The sequence below is a fragment of the Cuculus canorus genome, chromosome 3 (genome assembly GCF_017976375.1).
Source record: "Cuculus canorus isolate bCucCan1 chromosome 3, bCucCan1.pri, whole genome shotgun sequence".
NCBI lineage: Eukaryota > Metazoa > Chordata > Aves > Cuculiformes > Cuculidae > Cuculus > Cuculus canorus.
In genome coordinates, this window is record NC_071403.1 from 70,028,913 (window position 1) to 70,050,014 (window position 21,102).

The 21,102-nt window shown below is 46.0% G+C and overlaps 1 protein-coding gene across 1 annotated transcript in view; it reads left to right on the forward strand.

Annotated features, from left to right (window-relative positions):
• Window positions 1-21,102, forward strand: part of BLK (BLK proto-oncogene, Src family tyrosine kinase) — a 49,846-nt gene that overhangs the window by 23,144 nt on the left and 5,600 nt on the right. The window contains exons 4-10 of the mRNA XM_009562566.2: window positions 5,261-5,354; window positions 6,386-6,484; window positions 7,746-7,849; window positions 15,395-15,544; window positions 16,037-16,189; window positions 17,320-17,499; window positions 18,431-18,507. Of these exons, the coding sequence (XP_009560861.2) occupies window positions 5,261-5,354; window positions 6,386-6,484; window positions 7,746-7,849; window positions 15,395-15,544; window positions 16,037-16,189; window positions 17,320-17,499; window positions 18,431-18,507 (857 nt within the window). The remainder of the gene's footprint in view (window positions 1-5,260; window positions 5,355-6,385; window positions 6,485-7,745; window positions 7,850-15,394; window positions 15,545-16,036; window positions 16,190-17,319; window positions 17,500-18,430; window positions 18,508-21,102) is intronic.

The window sequence follows — 21,102 nt, forward strand, 5'->3', positions numbered from 1 at the left end:
GTGCCACATCTGGTCTTGCTGACCAGCTGGGAGATGCAACAGTCTCAGCCCATAGTCTTGTACATAACCAATGGGATCTAATGGCATTCCTCTTGGTGACAACAGCAAAAAGGCTGGTATGCCACTAGCAACTATGAATCATATAATCATAGAATCACTAGGTTGGAAAGGATCTACTGGATCATCGAGTCCAACCATTCCTAACAATCCCTAAATCATGCCCCTCAGCACCTCATCCATCAGTCCCTTAAACACCTCCAGGGAAGGTGACTCAACCACCTCCCTGGGGAGCTTGTTCCAGTGCCCAATGACATTTTCCGTGAAAAATTGTTTCCTGATGTCAAGCCTGAACCTCCCCTGTCGGGGCTTCAGGCCATTCCCCCTTGCCCTGTCCCCTGTCACTTGCGAGAAGAAGCCAGCTCCCTCCTTTCCAGTACCTCTTTTCAGGTAGTTGTAGAGAGTAATAAGGTCTCCCCTCAGCCTCCTCTTCTCCAGGCTAAACAACCCCAGCTCTCTCAGCTGCTCCTCGTCAGACTTGTTCTCCAGCCCCCTTACCATCTTTGTTGCTCTTCTCTGGACACACTCCAGAGCCTCAACATCCTTCTTGTGGTGAGGGGCCCAGAACTGAATACAGTACTCAAGGTGCAGTCTCACCAGTGCCAAGTACAGAGGGAGAATAACCTCCCTGGACCTGCTGGTCTTGCCGTTTCTGATACAAGCCAAAATGCCATTGGCCTTCTTGGCCACCTGGGCACACTGCTGGCTCATGTTCAGTTGGCTGTCAACCAACGCCTCCAGGTCCTTCTCTTCTACGCAGCTTTCTAGCCAGACTTCGCCTAATCTGTAGCACTGCATAGGGTTGTTGTGCCCCAAGTGCAGGATCCAGCATTTGACCTTGTTAAACCTCATGCCATTGGTCTAAGCCCAGCAGTCCAGCCTGTTCAGATCCCTTTGCAGAACCTCCCTACCCTCCAGCAGATCCACACTTCCACCCGGCTTAGTGTCATCCGCAAACTTGCTGAGGGTGCACTCAATGTCTTTATCCAGGTCATTGATAAAGACATTAAACAGGGCTGGACCCAGTACCAAGCCCTGAGGAACCCCACTTGTGACTGGCCTCCAGCTGGAGTTAATTCCATTGACCACCACTCTCTGGGCCCGGCCATCCAACCAGTTTTCAACCCAGGAGTGTGTGCGCCCATCCAGGCCAGAGGCTGACAGTTTGTGAAGAAGAATGCTGTGAGAAACTGTGTCAAAGGCTTTACTGAAGTCCAAGAAGACTACATCCACAGCCTTTCCCCCATCCAGTAGTTGAGTGATTTTGTCATAGAAGGTGATCAGGTTAGTTTGGCAAGATCTGCCTTTTGTAAACCCATGTTGACTGGGCCTGATCACCCGGTTCTCTTGCATGTGCTTCATAGCACTCAAGATTACCTGTTCCATGACTTTCCCCGGCACTGAGGTCAGACTGACAGGCCTGTAGTTCCCTGGATCTTCCCTGCAACCCTTCTTGTAAACGGGCACAACATCAGCCAGCCTCCAGTCTACTGGAACTTCCCCAGTCAGCCAGGACTGCTGGAAGATGATAGAAAGGGGTTTGGAAAGGACATCTGCCAGCTCCTTCAATACTCTTGGGTGGATTCCAAGAGTATCTGTTCTCCTAATCCCCCTCTTCATCTCACCTAGAACTGAAAACCCTATCATCTCATGATTGCTTTGTCCCAGGCGTCCTCCAACTATCACATCCCCCACAAAGCCTTCTCTGTTCACAAACTGCAGGTCCAGGAGGGCACCCTCCCTTGTCAGATCACTCACCAGTTGTGTGAGGAAGTTGTCTTCCACACACTCCGGGAACCTCCTAGACTGCTTCCTTTCTGCTGTATTGTACTTCCAGCAGATATCCGGAAGATTGAAGTCTCCCACAAGGACAAGAGGTAGCAATCTAGAGACTATCCCCAGCTGTTTATAGAAGAGCTCATCAGCTGCTTCTTCTGGGCTGAGTGGTCTATAACAGACTCCCATCACAATATCTGCCTTCTTGTGGGCTCCTCCGATTTTAACCCACAGGCACTCCGTCCCTCCCTCACTGTAATCGAGCTCATGTGTTTTGATGGGATGCTTTTCTAGCACAAGTTTACTTTGATGAACCAGCCCATGCCATGCAAGAACAGAAAGCTGGGCCCATTTGCAGTAGCATTTACTCGTAGCTCAGCAGTAACTTATAAGCCAACCAGGCAACACATGTGCTGTAAGTTGTCGTTTACCCCATGACCATCCTAGCATGGCTCTAAATCAATACATGGTCCTCTGGGGGACCCTGGTCCAGTCTCAGCCTGGCTCCATGGCCATGAGATGGTTGCAAAGACCTTCCATTCATGACAGGTCAGTGATGGGAAGACTGAACGAGTCATTTTTATTAAGCCATCAAACTGGCATTCAGCCTATGCAAACTGAGCTGGTGTCTAACTTTCCTGACAGCAGCTCTGAGCTGGGATGTATTTGGCTCACAATCAAAGTCTCCGGGCTGCTAGCATTATCTGTGAAGGAGTCACTCCTAGCAGCCTTGACGGCTTCTCTGCTGTAGTGTCACTCATGAGCTAACTTCATTAAACAGGCCAAGTATTTCTTGGTAGGTTGACAGAGATGGGAAGAGTCTCTTTCCTTCTGAGATGGCAAGTCTTGCTGGCTTGAGGAGAAAGAACTTTTCTTCTGGTTCACTTAAGCGAACATACATCTTTCTCAAAGTGTATGTTGAGGAGAGGATAAGAGGTGATCTGAATATTTTTCCAGTTTTTCTCTCTCCCTCTCCTATTTTTGGTTTTGTTTATTTGTATTTATGTCAGTTGCTTCAAGATCAGAACTACATTTTCTGTTTTGTTTTCGGGTACACACGGCCACTCTGTGCCTAAAGATGTTTACACATTTGCTTCTATTTTTCAAGGTAGAATTGCAATGATGGCATTATCTTACTTCCAAGAAGGGCAGAATCATGCATGTGGATGAGCATATTCATTGTGGTCACTCTGAAATAGGCACATGCCCAGAAACCTTTCACGTCAAAAAAGCTGTGTGATAACAACAACTTTCTCAAGAAGGCAACAAAAGTTTGGGTGCATTGCTGATGCCAAATGCTTTGAGGTCCCTCAAGAAGTCCCTAACCATTAAAGTTATTTTAAGACTTCAAAGCCTTCTCCCTTGTGACTGATCATACTTTTCCCCATACACAGGAGAGAGTGCAGTTCTGCTGAAACTTCTAATGGATCTCCAAGTTCCTCCTCACAAGCCTGGAGGGAACTGGGCAGAGCTTTGGTTTACAAAGCTGCATTTCCTCCCACAGTGACTCTTTCTCCTCCTTCTTCTCCAATAAATTCCCAGCAAAGCAGCAGCCAGGTCTTGCACAGACACAAAACCCAAGTTGCCCCAGAGACATGTTATCTTGCTATGAAAAAGGGCCAGTCTGGCTCTCTTGCTGGTGGCATTATTTGAAAAGGTCACACAGAGACTGTGGCTTGACAGTCTGTTTTGAAAAATGCTATTTATAGACCCTCCATCGCTCTCAGCGCATTAATTGGCTGTGTACAAGCTAAAACCTTTCTGCAGCAAATAGCCTCCTTATTCTTTAATTTTCTTTTTCTTTTTCTTTTTCTTCTTTTTTCTTCTTCATTTTCTTTTTCTTCTTCTTTTTCTTCTTCTTCTTCTTCTTCTTCTTCTTTTCTTTTTTTTTGTGCATGTTCTGGTCCCCTTTATAGAGTTTGATCTACCCCAAAATAGCTGCTTTTTTCTGCTTCAGTAGCTGCGAGCCTGCAAAGCACATGTGAACAGTTGCACAAGCTCTCAGAGAGCAGCATGAGCACAACCCCAGCACGCAAAGGTAGTGATTCAGTTCCAACCTGCAGAGATCTGTCACAGGGTGGGTTATCAGCCTCGTAGCATGTGTACCAAGCAGCAGCTTTGCTGTGCACAGCACAGCTCGCATGCAACAGAGAATGAAAATTTCTTTTACTCCACCAAAATTTAGGCTTCACCAAATGGCTGGAATGAAAGCAACATGCTAGGGTAGAGGATGAGACCTCAGATCTAATAATAGCCTAGATATACATGGGTTGCAAGTGAAATGGGAGACACAGAGCATCAGTTTTGTGTTTTAGAGCATCTGAAGTGCATCAAGGCCAGAGATTGAGAAGGGGATCCTGGAGCCTACAGCACTGCCCTGGGAACTTCAGCTGAGCAGAGCAGCCAGGGGCTATAAAGGTGTTGGTTCGAAAGCAGCAATGTGACTTAAACATGACACCATATCTGCAAGGAATAGCGCGTAAAAGGGACAGCAAGGCACAGGCTGAGTCAAGAGCATATGAAGGGAGAGTTAAACCCTAGCAATGGGGTCGAATAACAGAGCCTGAGATGACTTTATATGTTTTTCAGTCAAGAAAGCCTCATCTTTTGGAGTCAAATGCCTGACTCACCCAGGGAGATTTTACTACAGCAGTTTTCATTTACTATCATGTAAAAATCAGGCCAAAGGCTGACAGGATATTTATGACCCTTCTTGTTCCACACAACATCTTTTTTGTTGTTGACACACTGGATTCTGTGGATAAGGTGATCTGGAGTACTTTATAAACACATACACAGGAAACACTTTGGTGAATCATTATTAGTAACCAAGCAGATGTTGTGGTTGGCAGGAAAGATGTGTTGGTGGAAAGCTTGGCTTTTTGAGGACAAGGAGGTTGACAACCTCTGTGTGTGTGAGCGGGGTGAAATGCCCTGCTGTATACAGGTGTGCATTGAGATGCACAAAGATGATCAGACAGCTGGAGTACTTCCCATACGAGGACAGGCTGAGAGTCTGAAGAAGAGAAGGCTCCAGGGAGACCTTAAAGTAGGCTTCCAGTACTTAAAAGGGGCTACAGGAAAAATGTGGAAGGGCGTGCAGGGAAAGGACAAGGGGGGATGATTTTAAGCTGAAAGACGGGAGATTTAGGTGAGATCTTAGGAAGAAATTTTTCCAGTGAGGGTAGTGAGGCACTGGTACAGGTTGCCCAGAGAAGTTTTGGATGCCCCATCCCTGGAGGTGTTCAAGGCCAGGATGGATGAGGCTTTGAGCACCCTGATCCGGTGGAAGGTGTCCCTGCCCATGGCAGGGGGTTTAGAACTAGATGATCTTAAGGTTCTTTCCAACCCAAAACATTTTTTGATTCTATGATCCCTCCTCTAGCAGGGAACAGGCTGGATTCAATGGTGCTGTTTCTTCTTCCAGATAACTTTGTTGTGGTTGCACTGTACGATTTTCCTGCCTCAAGTGACCGAGACCTGCAGCTGGTCAAGGGAGAGAAACTCCAAGTCCTGTCCAAGTAAGTTACCTGCTGCCAGAAGGAGGTGTGAAGGTGAGCATGGTGAGGCTGGTAAAGGGGGGACCTTGGTGTCAGACACCAATTTGCAGCTCACTAGAGCTGAGCCCGTGCCTCAGAGTGTGAGTCTGGGTACTCTTTCTCTCCTCAAGGTGGAGAAGGTGACACTTCCATGTTTCCATTGGGTTACACATTCTTTGGTGGTAGATAATGTCCCTGTCTGGACACTGCTGGGGCGTTCTTCATAGCCAGTGTGAGTAGGCGTACAAGTAGCATAAATAACAACAACAACCTAGCCCCTGTTTCATATTTTGTGCTGATTGTGCTTTTGCAAAGGAAGTGGGTTAGGTGTAGTCAGAGGAAAGGACAAAATCGAGCCAGAGAGACATGTGGTTTCATTTCACCTTCTTCTCAAACTCACTAGAGAATAGGCAGACAGCCCATACGCCCAGTCCATAACAGGGCAGAGGGGCACTTGAGTCCCCAGCTCATTTGGCCTTCTAGAGTGCTCTGCTCTTGACAGTTGCACGAGGTGTCCTCCAGAGGTGACATTTCTCATCCAGATGCCGTGGGCTGAGGCCCGTTGGGCAGTGGAGACTGCTGAGTGGGGATGGCTTTTGGTCACAGCTGGTGGCTGAATCCGTGGTGGGAGAGCAAAGCAGTGAGGTGTCTGGGAAAAGAAGGAAGGAGAAGAAAGGAGGAACTCCAATGTCCTTGTGCAAGAGACAAATCCAAAATTACCTAGATTTCCCTCCTCTCACTTGGAGTGCACAGCAGAGCTTTGGGACTGTAGTCATGCTACGCTTCCTCTGCTTTCATGGAAAGAGACAGTGATTTCCAGAAGTCTGTGAGACACCAACAGACTTCAACCTCGTGGTGGTCCTAGGAAGTTGAGAGGGACCTGCAGAGTGGATTAAGGAGCACTGGCCTATTACCAGTGCTCAAAGACCCAGAAATCATGCTCTTCTCATGGCTTTTCCCTGTCATGAAATCTTGTCTGAAAACTCACATATTTTCTTCTTCTTGCTTTGCAGTGAGGGGGACTGGTGGCTGGCGAAATCCCTCAGCAGCGGCAGGAAAGGCTACATCCCCAGTAACTTTGTTGCACAAGTAGACAGTTTGGAAGAGGAAAAGTAAGTGCAAAAATTCAGGAATGATGAACAGTTATGAAGGGCTTTAATTTCTGAAAAAGCTCAGTCTCTCAACAGGATACGGGAACAGCTTTACCTGGTGGCGGGAAGATGTCACTGCTCGGTTGGATCACAAGAGGTCTTTCATTATCCCTAATAATGCTGTACAAAAGTTCAGGAGAAGTTTTAAGCACCACGTGGGTGCAGGGCAGGGAGGATGATGCTGCCATGGGGAAAGCAGACAATGACTCCTGTGTCATTGATTGCACTCACCATGGAAAGCAAGGATTTTGAGGAAAAAACAGAAAGGTTCTATTTGCACTGCTAAATTAGCAGTACCAGGGACCATCCTTCAGCCCCAGTGGGCCAGTCCAACCACAGGCACAGTGTTGAACTTCCTCAGCCTCCAGGAAGGTGTCTGTATGCAAACTCAGTCGGGAAGGGTGCACAAATCTGGGTGTCAGGTGTGCCAGGAACCACACCAACAATTAAAAGGGGCAGTACTAGTGCTGAGTACTGAGTACTAATACTGAGTACTAGTGCCCAGACCCACAGCCTGACACTATTCGTTCCATTAGCTCAAATAAAGCCTTCATGAATTTCCCTGCAAAGAGGATGGTAAGAAAGACTTGAGCCAAATGGGTTTATTATGCCTATAACAAAAGCAGCTGAAGAAATTGTTTCCATGATTTGTTCTCCTCTATGGCATTCAGCTATAAATGATCAGCCCTGTTTGCAATCTCCTTTTGGAGGGACAAAACCATCACTGAATTCAGCAAATATTTAACAGCACACAGAAATGTGGTTGAGACATAAACTCTCTTTGTATCCAAAGAGTACATTTAAATGGCTGTGAAAACAATGCCCAGCCTCCAGCCCACCAATCTCCTTCATACACTGTCTGCCTGGATGCTGCTCTGGGCATACTCGCTTGCAGGTGAGCCTTGCGTTCTTGCATGCCTCAGAAGCTGTGCTCTGGCTGAGCCTGCACCTCTCTCATGTACAGGGTGCTGCACATACCATCTACTCTCTTCCCTGGCTGAATTGCTAAGCTGTGAAATAAACCCAAAGTGACCAAAATCTGGTGTTAATCTGCTAAAAACAGCCTATTACTGGCACTTTCCAGTACAGAACAAAGTATTTGCTGATAAAAACAGCCCTCGGTTTCAGTGTGTAATGGTAAAAAAATGAACTAACTGGAAAGAATTTTTTTAGAGGTTTTTAGAGGTTTTCCTTTTCAATTTTGGCTTTTTCTGTCTCCCAGGTGGTATTTTAAAACTCTGAGCAGAAAAGATGCTGAAAGGCTGCTATTGACTTCTGGTAACAAAGTTGGCTCTTTCCTTGTCCGGGAGAGTGAAACCAGCAAAGGTGAGATCTACAGAGCATGGGTAACTCCTTGTTATCACCAAAGCTTAGAAAACCTTTCAGACCTGAGCTGCAAAGCCCAGCTGTATCAGTGTTTCTTTGATCCAGACGGGCAGAATAGCACTTGCTAGGCTCAGCAGAGCTGTAGAAGTGAAATGGGGATTTTGAGGGCAAAGATTTTTTTATGGTGCTACTCATAGGTGTAGTTCAGGCTATGAAAAGGGTGGCTCTTTTGTGGTAGAGATACAGGGCAACAGATAAGACTTTCCAAAACAATGTGTAGAGAGGTTGGTTTCCTTTTTTCGCCAAGGAAATGATACTCTTCTGGCAAATGGAGATTCATCTATACACTCTTCAGAAGCATTTTTCCTGGTCGTAGCAGAAACTTAAAGAGTTTTGGAAAAAGTCTCCTAGTGAAACATTTTCCAGGAGGAAACATGCTTTTCCTTGTAGTCTGTAGCAGAGGAAATTGACCAAGACTTTTAGAAGGAGACTGACTGGAGCAGGAAAAGTAGATTTCATCCACTTTTCTTACCTGTGAACATGTCTAGCTTTTGAAGATATGACTCAATGAGAACAGAAAGCATAGAGCATAGTGGTCACTCATCTTGAGCAGTGGATATAGCTGTTAACCATAATACTTAACCACATAATTGCCACTTTTTGTTCTGTAGACAATCTGGAAGCTGGTTTAGATTGTTCCATGCGAATCACAGAGTGATTGGGGTTGGAAGGGACCTCTGGGGCTCATCCAGTCCAACCTCCTCCCCGGCTAAAGCAGGTTCACCTACAGCAGGTTGCACAGGAATGTGTCTAGGTTTTGAATATCTCCAGAGAGGGAGATTCCACAACCTCCAGAGTAGAGGGATTTCTTTCCTGTTTTTCTCTCCTTGCATTCTCTGGGCAGGCAAGTGTGTTTACAGCATGGAGGAAATGATGCTCATGATGGTACCATAGTTCTGCTCTACACCAACTCTGTACAGTAATTCAGGGAAGTACTTCAGTCTTGCAGTGCTTGGGTTTCTTTCCCGTGAAGTGGATACAGGAGTCCTTCCTTGTCACATCAGAAATGATGGTTTATGCCTTTCTTATGTTCTTATGGAACAGAAGAGCATCCATCTGAAGTAATACGGAACTTTCTTTTCCTTGACTTGCTTCCAAAATGCTTCTACAAGACCCAGTAAGAGTGAAAACAGACAGACTGGATCCTTCCTTCATCTTACAACTACTTCTTGTCTGCTGTAGCTTTCCCTTCTTCCTTTCTTGTTCCTATTTCCCTCCGTTCGCATGGGAGATTCACAAGGCAGTGTCTGTTTCTTCCTCCATGGCTACACCGTTACCAGTAAATTACGTAGCTCCCAAGCCTGGATGTGACGGCTGAGTTATCCACACAGTCTCTGTGCATATTTTGTCCTGGCATCAAGCAGGCACTATTTCAAGAGTTAATTTGAATGCTGTTACCCTGTTTTGAAGGCTGAGAAAGTTTCATGGTGTGGGTGTGGCTGCAGGGCTAGAAAACAGGCTCTGGCATGGTATAGTTTACTCACAAATGTAGTCTGAACCCTGGCTGTGTTGCAGATCTAACTGTTTCAGCCACTTCCAATAGCAGGATTTGACAAATAGAGTCAAACTGAAGCACAGGTCATGAAACAATGTGATATCTAGTGTGCCAAGTGGGGCAACAAGGTGCTCATCTCCCTGTATCTCTCTTCCTCAGCCATTAGGCAGGGGTATGGTGTTGGTATTATAGCAGCCTACTTTGACCTTCCCCCCTGCCTCATGCTTGGGCTCACCTCCATGTGTCCTTGCTGAGCTGATGCCAGGTAGGAGGGCTGCTTTGCATGTGGATTTGCAGTTTTCAGAATTTTTAGGAAACGTTCAGGCCAGGAAAAATGGAAGAGACTTTTCCCTTTACAAGTCACTCGTTTTGCTTGTGTATTGCTTTCCTGCTGCCTTTGTAGCACCTTTGAAATTATCAGACTTGGACTAATCACCACATGCTGCTGTTCCATCTATACCCTTCCCACTCTCCCGTTTGTTTGCTGGGATATTCAACTGGGTAGCTGGCATGACTGTGCATTGCACAGCAACACACATGCCATATACAAGCCCAGCAGACACTCATGCATTGCATCTGCTGGTCTGGGAAAGTGTGAGGCCCTCTTTCCACACATGATCCTAGTCTTTGTGGCATCTGTAGATATGGCACATGGATAGGATCGGACCTTTTCCTATGCCTGTGCAGGACAATTGTAGCCTGCTTCTGCTTGACCCAATCTGCAAACACAGGATGGTGAGGCACTGGCCCAGCTTGCCCAGAAAATTCGTGGAAGGCCCATCCCTGGAGGTGGATGCATCTTTGAGCTATTGGATCCAGTGAAAGGTGTCCCTGCCATGGCAGTACACCCATGTCAGGGAGGGTGGAACTGCATGATCTTTAAGGTCCCTTCCAACCCAAAATATTCTTTGATTCTATGATGATTGTATGATGAAATATTTCCCTGTGATTGTCTGAAATGTGATTGGGTCTAGGTTTCAAAAGGCTTGGACAGAGATGGTGAAGTCCTGAGATTCAAAGAGAAATAACCAGGCTAGACCTGGTCTTTAATGCCCTGTCTCTGCTGTCCACATGCAGACTTATTTGGAGGTGTGTGATATTCTGCTTTAGCAGATGTAACGTATTCCATTCCATGGAAGTCCTGTGTTAATCCCAAATGGTCAGAGATCAGCTTCTGCTCTGAAATGTGAGTCTCACCTATGACCTTTCTGATAATTAGTATTCTATCTCAAAATGGAATGTGATTCCCTCAAACACCTCATCCTCCTCTGAATCACCCTATGTAATCAGCTTCTACCTAAATATTTTGTGCCTTGAACTGCCTGAAAGGCCGCAGGGACACCATTTGATCTGTCTCAAACACAGTGTTCTCTTCTCTAGAAGGAAGTGGGTAAGAGACACATCTCTAAATGTGCTGTGAAGCTGAGTTTGTTAAGGTAAAGCACTCAGTGACCCACCGTGAGAGGTCCAGAGCAATGCCATTGAACTGACACTGCCTTTTGAACTCCACAGGATCTTCCTGTTTTCCTCTTCTATGACATATATTTTCATTCACTTTGCACATCATCAGCTACATTTGAAAGAGAGAAGATTTAAATTAGATATCAGGAAGAAATTTTTTATTGTCAGGATGGTGAGGCACTCATACAAGTTGCCCAGAGAAGTCGTGGATGCCCCATCTCTAGAGATGTTTCAGACCAAGTTGGATGAGGCTTTGAGCAACCTGACCTAGTGGAAGATGTCCCTGTTCGTGGCAGTGGGGGGTGGAACTAAGTGATCTTTAAGGTCCCTTCCAACCCAAATAATTCTATAATTCTATGATTTGACCTTCAAGGCCAAGTGCTCAGTCGAGCTAAGGGCAGTACCCCACCTTAGCTGTATGCACTGGAGAGTGGTCGTCTCATATTGGGTTGTCTCAGCCACAGCAGGACACAGTCTGCACCCTGCAAAACTGCAGTACCATATACAGCCCATCGCAAACAGTGTTCACAGTGTCTCATTTTGATTATAGTTAAAGATACTGAAGACCTGCCAGCCTGGGGCTCTGCTTTCAGTTGACATTTTGCAGAAGCCATGAAAGGCACATTCAACATCCCAGGAAGATGGGTCATTGTCAAGACAGTGTGGGAAGAAGACCAAGCAGTGAAGTCATTGGTGAAGGGCTAGCCTTGCTGAAGCTGCTGGAAATAAACAAATCTTCCCCTGAAGTAATAATAATTCTGAAGTCTGCAGGAACACAGTCACACAGCTGTGCCTAGTCACAAACTCCTGGCTTGCAGCAAGACTGCTATGTCCGTGCTCCCAGCAGGAGGGACTTCACAGAGCACAGCTGCTATGTCCAGCTGAGAGCCTGGGTTTCCAGCCAGGAAGGAGTTAAGAGCCGGGTGAGACCTATAGGAAAAAGAAGTGCCACATAGAGTGGTAGGACTCAGTCTGAGATGCAGGTGTAAATGCAGATATCATGTGTGGCAGTTGCCTAAGCTCTCGTTGTAGCCACTGGGGCTTCATTTGATTGCCAAACCCTGGATATCTTAGAGTCACCTTCAAGTGCTCCACCAGGACATGTGGTTTTGCATTCTACCTACCAAGCCCTTGCAGATGTCCCAGAGCATCTCAAGCAGTACCACACACCCATATTTAGGTGACCAAAACAGCCCAAGGTATGATGTGAAGTTGAATCCAAACATTTAAATCTCCTGTTTTTCTTTCCCATACAAAACTTGCCACTCTTTGAACAGAAAGAACCTGACAGCCCTTGTAGGATGGTTTAGGGATCCCAGATCCATAGCAGGAGGATCTGGCACTCAGAGCTGCTCAGGGCAATATTTGGTTGTGCTCACACTACTCTGAGCTGGTGTGAAATGCAGGTGTGGACCTTTGTGTTTCAGCCTAGCTCTGTGCTGGGATCACAGAAGCCTAGAATCACAGAATGGCTGGGGTTGGAAGGGACTTCTGGAGATCATCCAGTCCAACCTTCCTTCTAAAGCAGGTTCACCTACAGCAGGTTGCACAGGAGTGTATCTGAGTGGGTTTTGAATATCTCCAGAAAAGGAGACTCCACACCCTCTCTGGGCACCCTGTTCCAGTTCTGTCAAACATGCTGCAATGTAGGACTGTAGGATGGGAGAAATTCCCTTGTGCCTGAGCAGCAGGAACTCCTTCTGGCCATCCTGGCTATAATCTAGGGAAATTAGAAATTCTGCCATCTGTCCAGCTCCACTTAACATCTTTCATTTGCTGCTGTTACTGGGAGAAGAGAGAATTGAAGCTTTTCAGCCTGTAGTGCTTTGCCTTTGCACTGCAGCTCCCAAGGGAACACTAATTGGTCAGGGTGAATGACAGGGAAAGCTCTACCACACTCACTCCAACAGACTAAACTCTGACTTGGGGTGAAATACAGTCATTAGCTCTAATGACAGGATGAGTATTCATGTTGGTAGTAGGCAGCTGATAGATTGACCTGGAGGGTGCCCAGAGCCCCTGTCACTGCTGCTTGCTGCACATCACTGGTTTGAAAGACACAGGAAGGTTTAAAGGGTCAGTAGAAAGCAGGTCATGTGGGAGAGAAGGCATTTTAGGTGCAACCACACTAACAGACAGATCAAATCTCTTCTCTGCTGACTATCAGCCTCCAGGCACCCACTTACACACATGTTAGTCCTTAATTCCTGTGCTTCCTTCTGCAATGTTGTCTGTTGGCAGTGCAGCTGGGATCACACTATGTTTGGCTCCTTCCTCTAGCAGGCCTTGCATTGTAAAAATCCCACACATCACATAAACCACGTCCCAGACGCAAAAAACACCCTCTTGGACTTGTGCCATATAAGCCTAAGTCTGATGGCTGCAGCCTGGCCTGAACATTATTTTAATCACTTTGAAGTTAAAATAACATCATAATCCCCAACAATAATATACATTATTGCTATTATCATCATCATTGTTGTCATTGTCATCATCATCATCATTATTTGCAACTTAAGATCACCAGAGTAGCCAGAGGAGGTATGAGGTCAGGTCCTAGAAAGTATGAATGTGGCAAATCAGCTGTAGCAGAACTGCAGGCACAAGCCCTAGCAACACCACTCTGCACCCTCCACGGACTGAAGATCACTCTCTGGGAAAGACATCCTTAGCTGTGTAATGGTTTTTGGTTACTGAGGTATAGGCTGCAAAACCAAGGCATTCTTTTGCCCATTGACTGAGATTTTTTATTGTCCCTTAGAAAATGCTTCAGGGTTGTTTCTCAGATGTTCAGCTGCAGGACTGATAGAGCCAAAAGGGCTTCTCAGTCTGTCTTCAGGCTGACACTTACAGTAAAGGAAGGAGTTTCAGAAGAGCATCCGCTGTTGAGAAGAAGCCCAACATAAAATCATAGAACCATTAAGACTGGAAAAGACCTCTAAGATCATCAAGTCCAACCATCAGCCCACCACCACCATGCCTACTAAACCATGTCCTGAAGCCCCACATATACAAATTTTTCAAACACCTCCAGGGATGGTTACTCCACCACTTCCCTGGGCAGCCTTTTCCAATGCTTCACCACTCTTTCAGTAAAGAATTTTTTTTCTGCTATCTGATCAAAAGCAAACCGAGGCTGTATGCTTCCAGTCTTGAGGTTCCCTGGCTCTGCATTTAAGCCAACAGATCTTCCATGCACATTATGCCACCATATCTCACAGTCTGGTCTCTGCAGAAAGGGAGTCCCCCGAAACAACTGCTAGCACTTGGAAAAAATTTAGACTTTGCCGAATTCTGCTTATAAAGCTTTATAATCACTGCAACAGAGCAAATATCCTCAAAAATGGTTTTCTTTTGTTACTTCCTAAAAATAAAAATGGCCTTCAGCTGCAGGGTAGGGAATTGGTGGTGCTGTGATGGAGAAACACTAGCCAGTGAGTGTTAGATCCTGGTAAACTTTCCCCTTGCACGCAAGATTAGGGTTTCAGAGTCACCATGGAAAGCCCTGCTTCTGCTTATGATGTCTCTCATGTACTTTTTAACACATACAGCTTCGTCTTTTCAAACATTAAAAAGGCAGCCTATCAACCAGAATGACGTATAAGGCTTTTCACAGCTCAGCAGGCTTGTAACAACTTACTCTGGAAATATGATCCAGAAAAAAGGAAAAAAAAGCACTGCTAAACTGTATTGAAAATTACACGGATATAGGCTGGAAGTTGCTGCTCTGTAGCAACACCTAGTGCTAGTTTTGTGCACAAAATCCAAGCCCGTGGTTCCAGTTATAAACCCATTATAAGGAGAAAATAGCAGGCTGGTGTGGTAGATAGTTGAGTAGCATCAATGAGGTCAAAAGGCACTTGCATCTAGATGTGTATCTAAGATCCGGTTTAGCCACAGTCACAAGTTTATTGCTGAACATGACAGCTTTCTTCTGCACCTTATTTTGTACCTTCCACTGACCTTGGCACAAGGGTTACAGGGGATAACAAGGACATGGAGACCTTGAAAAATGCTGAGACAGAGAATGTATCTCTTGACCTTCTGTCTCCCACTTACTGCAGTTCTGGTTGTGCTGGTGGGGTAGTTCAGTTTCTTGTCAATCCTGTGTACAAACTGATGAGACTGCAGTCACTTGTTTTGCCCAGATGGGATGGAGGAGTTGACAGCTCAAACAGGAGATGCGGAGCTTGGCTGCACCATCATGACCTAAGGAGCATCAGATTGATCTGGCTGGAGATATGCTATGGATTGCTATATTGCTTCCTTGTTAGCCACTGCATAGGCAGGTCTTACTCAACCAAGCCTTGACAGGCCCAGATAAGCTCTGGTGAACCTTTGTCCTCTCCCTTGCTTTGGGAAAAGGGAAGTTTGCAGCTTTGCAGCCTGGTGCAACTTGCCTTGAGAAGGCATCAGCAGGAGCTGGGAGAAGTGCCTGCAGCTGCAGGCAGCTGAAGGTAGAAGAGGTAGCTAGTCCCTGAGTCAGGTCCTACTTGCCCTCACCATTCCCTCTTCTGCTCATTCTCCAGGTGCCTATTCCTTGTCTGTGAGAGATGGTGATTCTGCTCACGGGGACATCATCAAACACTACAGGATCCGCTCCTTAGATGGTGGAGGGTATTACATTTCCCCCAGGATGACTTTCTCTACCCTGCCAGAGCTAATCCATCATTACAGCCGTAAGTTTCTTGCCTTTCCTAACAGGTTTGTCTGCTATCAGAAGGTGGGCATGTGGACAGAGGGAGGACAGGCTTACCAGCCACCACCATCGCTCCATCCACTCTCATCAAGCAAGATGTGTTTCTCCAAGCAGAATTTGGGCACCCGTGTCCTGTCTTTCATCCTAGGGCATTGTGACTGGGGAGTGTCCCTGTCAAGAAATAAAAGATAACATATGCTGAAGGAATTTACAGGAAAGATACTTGGGAAACAGGGTTTGGACTTGCAGGGCAGGAGGATGTTCTCCTCTGGGGCTCCCTTTGAGCTTTTTCCTTTCATTGGATCCATTCAGGATGCCTTGATCCCCACCATTGAAACATTTGTGTAGTTGTGGATGTTACCTGTGGGCTGACTTTTTCCTGGCATGTCTATATGGAGGAACAGGAAGTTAGCTCTGAGACTGAAAGTTCAGCCCATCTCATTTAACTGACCTGTACTTCATCCCTATGCAGAGAAAGGGGATGGGCTGTGCCAGCGGCTCACAGCTCCCTGCATATCCCTGGTGCCCCAGAGACCCTGGGCACAGGATGAATGGGAAATCCCACGGGAGTCTCTGAAGCTTGTGAAGAAACTTGGCAGTGGGCAGTTTGGGGAAGTGTGGATGGGTAAGTATAATTCCACCATTCTAGGGAAGAAAAACATAAACAGAGGAGATGGAAAGACCTCTTTTCCTAAGACAAGACTAGTTTGGGCATGGGGATACTAAAGTAAACCATTCAGCGTGGTTTGGGTTGGAAGGGACCTTAAAGATCAACTTGTTCCAACCCCCTGCCATGGGCAGGGACACCTTCCACTGGATCAGGTTGCTCAAAGCCTCATCCAACCTGACCTTGGATAACTTCAGGGGTGGGGCAGCCATGGCTTATCTGGGCAACCTATTCTAGTGATATAATCATAGCATGGTTTGGATCAGAAGGGACCTTAAATGTCATCTAGTTCCAACCTCCCAGTTTATAGGTAAACACACAGCAGTAGATGCCATGTTCCTGTAAAGAATGAGACAGGTTGCATTTACACAGATCAGTGGATGAACATGGGTTTCACAGGCAAGATACATGTGATGGGTTTGATATAACTATGTACTCATCTCTTGAGACATGCTCTGATTCTTCCTTGGAATCCTGGGCATGAGTGTGGGATCCTAAGTTACACACAACAGGATTCCTGGGTGACACTATCCGACTTTTTCTGCTTCCCTGTTCCACTTTATAATCCATATTTTAATCCCTTATGCCTCTCTACCCACTATTAACCAGCAGGGCAACAAATAGGGTGATCTCACCTTCCTTTACTGTCCTCTTTGTGGTTGGTTATTGCCTTGGCAATTGAGAGTGTGGACAGGACCAGACAGAGCTTGACGTCCTGACTGCAGAGTCTTGGTTTTCTCGATGGTGTTTGTGCTATTTGAGAGTTCAGCTGGTGGGAGGTGTCAGGGTTTTCATCCAGAAAGATTCTTGCAGGCCTGGGAAGATGGGCTCACCACATGGACATCTACCACCCAGGGCAGGGATGATCCCTGGTGAAGCCATGTGAATTGACAGTTGAGTCATGCCTCTCTCTTCTCCTCTCATACCTCCTGGTTGCTCAGGGCCCACTGGCACTGAGATTTACCATTTGATTCTCATTGAGTAATTCAAAATTGCTGCTGTGGTTTTCTGTTCCCTGACCCACAAGCTCCTCTGCTTCTGTCCGTTGAGAGGTCAAAATTCCTCTATGTGTCATTATCTCTTTACAGGCTATTACAAGAACAACATCAAGGTTGCTGTGAAGACCATGAAGGAAGGCAGCATGGATCCTGATGCCTTCCTGGCAGAGGCAAACTTGATGAAGAGGCTCCAGCATAACAAACTGGTCCGGCTGTATGCGGTAGTCACGAAGCAGCCAATCTACATTGTGACAGAGTTCATGGCCAATGGTAAAGAGCCTCATGAAGATTTTTCATTTGGTTTCTGCAAAATCAGGTCAACAAGCAGGCTGGTACTCCCATCTTAAAGGGGATGAGGGGGAAAGCATTGTACCAGATCTGTAAGCCAGAAGACTAAGTGAAGCACAAGTCCAAAGTAGGCCATAAAACTTATATGGGGTCTGGAGCTCCTTACCTACAAGGACAGGCTGAAAGAGTTGGGGTTGTTCAGCCTGGAGAAGAGAAGTCACCGGGGAAGCCTTATAGCAGTCTTTCAGTACTTAAAGGGGACCTGTAGGAAAGATGGGGACAGAATTTTTAGCAAGGTCTGTTGTGACAGGACAAGGAGTAGTGGTTTTAAACTAACGGAGAGTGGTTTTAGACTGGATATGAGGAAGAAGTTGCTTACAATGAGGGCAGTGAAACAGTGGAACAGGTTGCACAGGAAAGTAATGGAGGCCCTATCCCTGGAAACATTCTAGGTTGGGTTAGATGGGGCTTTGAGCAACTCAGTCTGGTTAAAGATGTCCCTGCTTTTGCAGAGTGGGGGTGGCCTGGAAGGACTTTAAAGGTCCCTTCCAACCCAAAACGTTCTATGACTCTGTGAAGTTAGTTTTTAGTTCTAGAAGGGACTTGCTGGGCAATGAAATCCTGTCTTTTGTGGTCTCATATTTCAGCTACTTCACAAGATGGTGATGCTCCATCTGAAGAGTATTTAAAGTTCCCATCTCCCATTTAAAGTTTAACTGTTCTTAAGAGAAGTTTCTTTCAGATTTTTAATCCTCTCATGGTGAAGTTGTTCCCTTTTTTGTCTTGTTGTCTACTTTGAGTGGAGAATACTCAGCAGTCTGCAAAATAGAGGGGGGAAACGGTCTGTGTTTGGGAACTTTCCTAATGGAAGATTGTCCGGCGGACACCCACTGTGATTCCCTGGATTTTGCAGGGTGCTTGCTGGATTATTTGAAGACAGAAGAAGGAAGCCAGCTGAATCTCCCCAAACTCATTGATATGTCTGCTCAGGTTAGTGAAAAGCCTCTGGGAAACAGACTCAAAGCTGTGTTATTGCCTCCGTGAAAATCTTGCAAGTATGAAGTCTGTCAGAGCATGGATTTCATGGAGAAAAACAGCACCTCCTGGTGTGCTTTCTTAAAGTTCCTCTCTCTCATCCCTCTTGCGCTGATGTGCTTGTCAGCTCAGCAATGCTCTGCCGTCCTTAGGACAGTCTCTGGAGTGCAGTGCTAGTGAACTGGGGGTTGTTTTGGGGGGTTTGGGTTTGTTTCTCTGGCTTGCTGGGCAGGAAATAAGTTTGTTTCTCTTTTTACCAAATGGGATAAAAAGCTTAACAAAGAAACTATTGATGTAGACACTGGCTTTCAGCAGTTCTTCCCTTCTGATAATTACTATAAGGGATGCTCTGATCCTCGATTCTGGGAATATTGTTCCTTATGAGAACAAACTTTTGCTTTTTGTAGGGTTGTTTCCCTCTAAGTGTCCCCAGGTTGTAAATCATAGAATCATAGAATGTTTTGGGCTGGAAAGAACCTTAAGGCCCATCCAGTTCCAACATCCTGCCATGGACAGGGACACCCTCCACTGGTTGCTCAAAGCCCCATCCAACCTGGCCTGGAACACCTCCAGGGATGGGGCAGGCACAACTTCTCTGGGCAACCTGGGCCAGGGCCTCATCACCCTCATAGTAAAATTTTTTTTCCTGATATCTAAAGGAAATCTCCCCTTTTTCAGTGTAAAACCATTCCACCTCACCCTGTCCCTGCATTCCCTGATAAACAGCCCCTCACCAGCTTTCCTGTAGACATCCTTTATGTACTGGAAAGCTGCTATGAGGTCTCCACAGAGCCTTCTTTTATCAAAGCTGAACAAGCCCAACTCTCTCAGCCTGTCCTCATAGACAAGGCACTCCAGCCCTCTGATCATCTTTGTGGCCTCCTCTGGACTTGTTCTAACAGATCCATGTCCTTCCCGTGTTGAAGACTCCAGAACCAAACACAGTATAGTTGCTAATATTAATAGTTGCAGCTGCATCGTAATGTTTCCATCCAGAAATGCATCCAAACTCAAACAGGTCCGAGTTAGGGAAACCACAACTAGAGTGGCTGCATCTTTTCAACAGATTATACAGCAAGGAAGAGATTGGCAAAATCATTCCACTTTGGTCCCACCCAGAGTCTGGCTCACCCAAAGCAGAGTTAGGCTAATTTTGGAAATACTGGAAAAGAAACATGTACCATCTGTGTCACGACTGAATACAGTTATCTTGATGTGCAACTCTGGGATTTACTATGAGATTGTTCAGCCTCTCTGGGCCAAAGTGACCCTGAGCAAACAATGTGTAAACGTTGACCACTTGGTTCCAACCATCATAAAGAAATTACTTTATTAGATACTGGAACCTCTTAAAACTTGAACAAAGGTTATACCATAGCCAAAGATTTTCCTTTTTGCTTTAATCAGTATGAAAATATTTAAATATTCTAAATAAATATTCTAAAGTAGTGTCCCCATCTGTCATAATTTTTCCTCTGCATCCCTATGAACGTTGCAGAAAAACAATTTTCAGTGCTTTCCCTTTTCACTACTGATAAATCTCTATCTGTGTTGTCTGGAAGGTTACAGAGCCAACTGCACTCTCCCTATTTTTTCCTTCCTTCCTTCCTTCCTTCCTTCCTTCCTTCCTTCCTTCCTTCCTTCCTTCCTTCCTTCCTTCCTTCCTTCCTTCCCTCCCCTCCCTCCCCCTCTCTTTATCTCCCCACTTCTCTCCCTCACTTTTCCATTCTTTCACTCCTTCTCTTGAAAGGTGTAGCCTGTTGTTTGTTTTAAATTCCTGATGATAAGCAGAATGGTCCAAATTCACTCATATTGTGAAGCTCTTGGTTTTGATGGGAGCATTACTCCAGAAATTGGCTTGATGCATTTCTATGACAGCAGAAAGCACCATAGCCAGGGCAATCTGCAGCCAGCTACGGTCACAGGAGTGACTCAGCTCCGTAACAAAGCTATCAGTCAATATTACACCCCGATTTAGGCAGTGACACCAGAAGCTGTGAGTACTCATGCATTTATTTAACACAACATTATAATTTGCATTGAGCATGTGGAATAAGGAAGCATTTCCAGGCAGGTCTGTAGGGAGAGGTCTTGTCTGTCCCAGGCACGAGCATGGTCCAAAGACCTCTATAGCCACCCAGACTCTCTGTAGCCTCCCAAATCCCCCTACAGCCCTCCATTCCCAGGAAAACCTCATGCATTCAAACCTCCTCTCCAAGTTCAGGGTCAGAGCTTTGAACGTGATGATGTGGTGTAGCCTGAGCTGGCCAGAAGCCCTTCTGCTACAATGGTCAACTAGTCCCCACAGTGGGAACTATCCCTACTGCTGAGAAAGTGCATGTGAATGTCATCTCTCCATGGGCACCTGGAAGTACTCACTCACGCTGCATATCCTTCTCACATCCCTTCACAGAGTTTGCAGCACCCTGCACTGTGCATCACTTCCAGGACCAGGATAGTTGAACACAAACCAAATCCACACAACCAACAACGTAATATCACACACAAGCCACCCACAACACATGGGATAAGAAGGATTTTACCCATCCC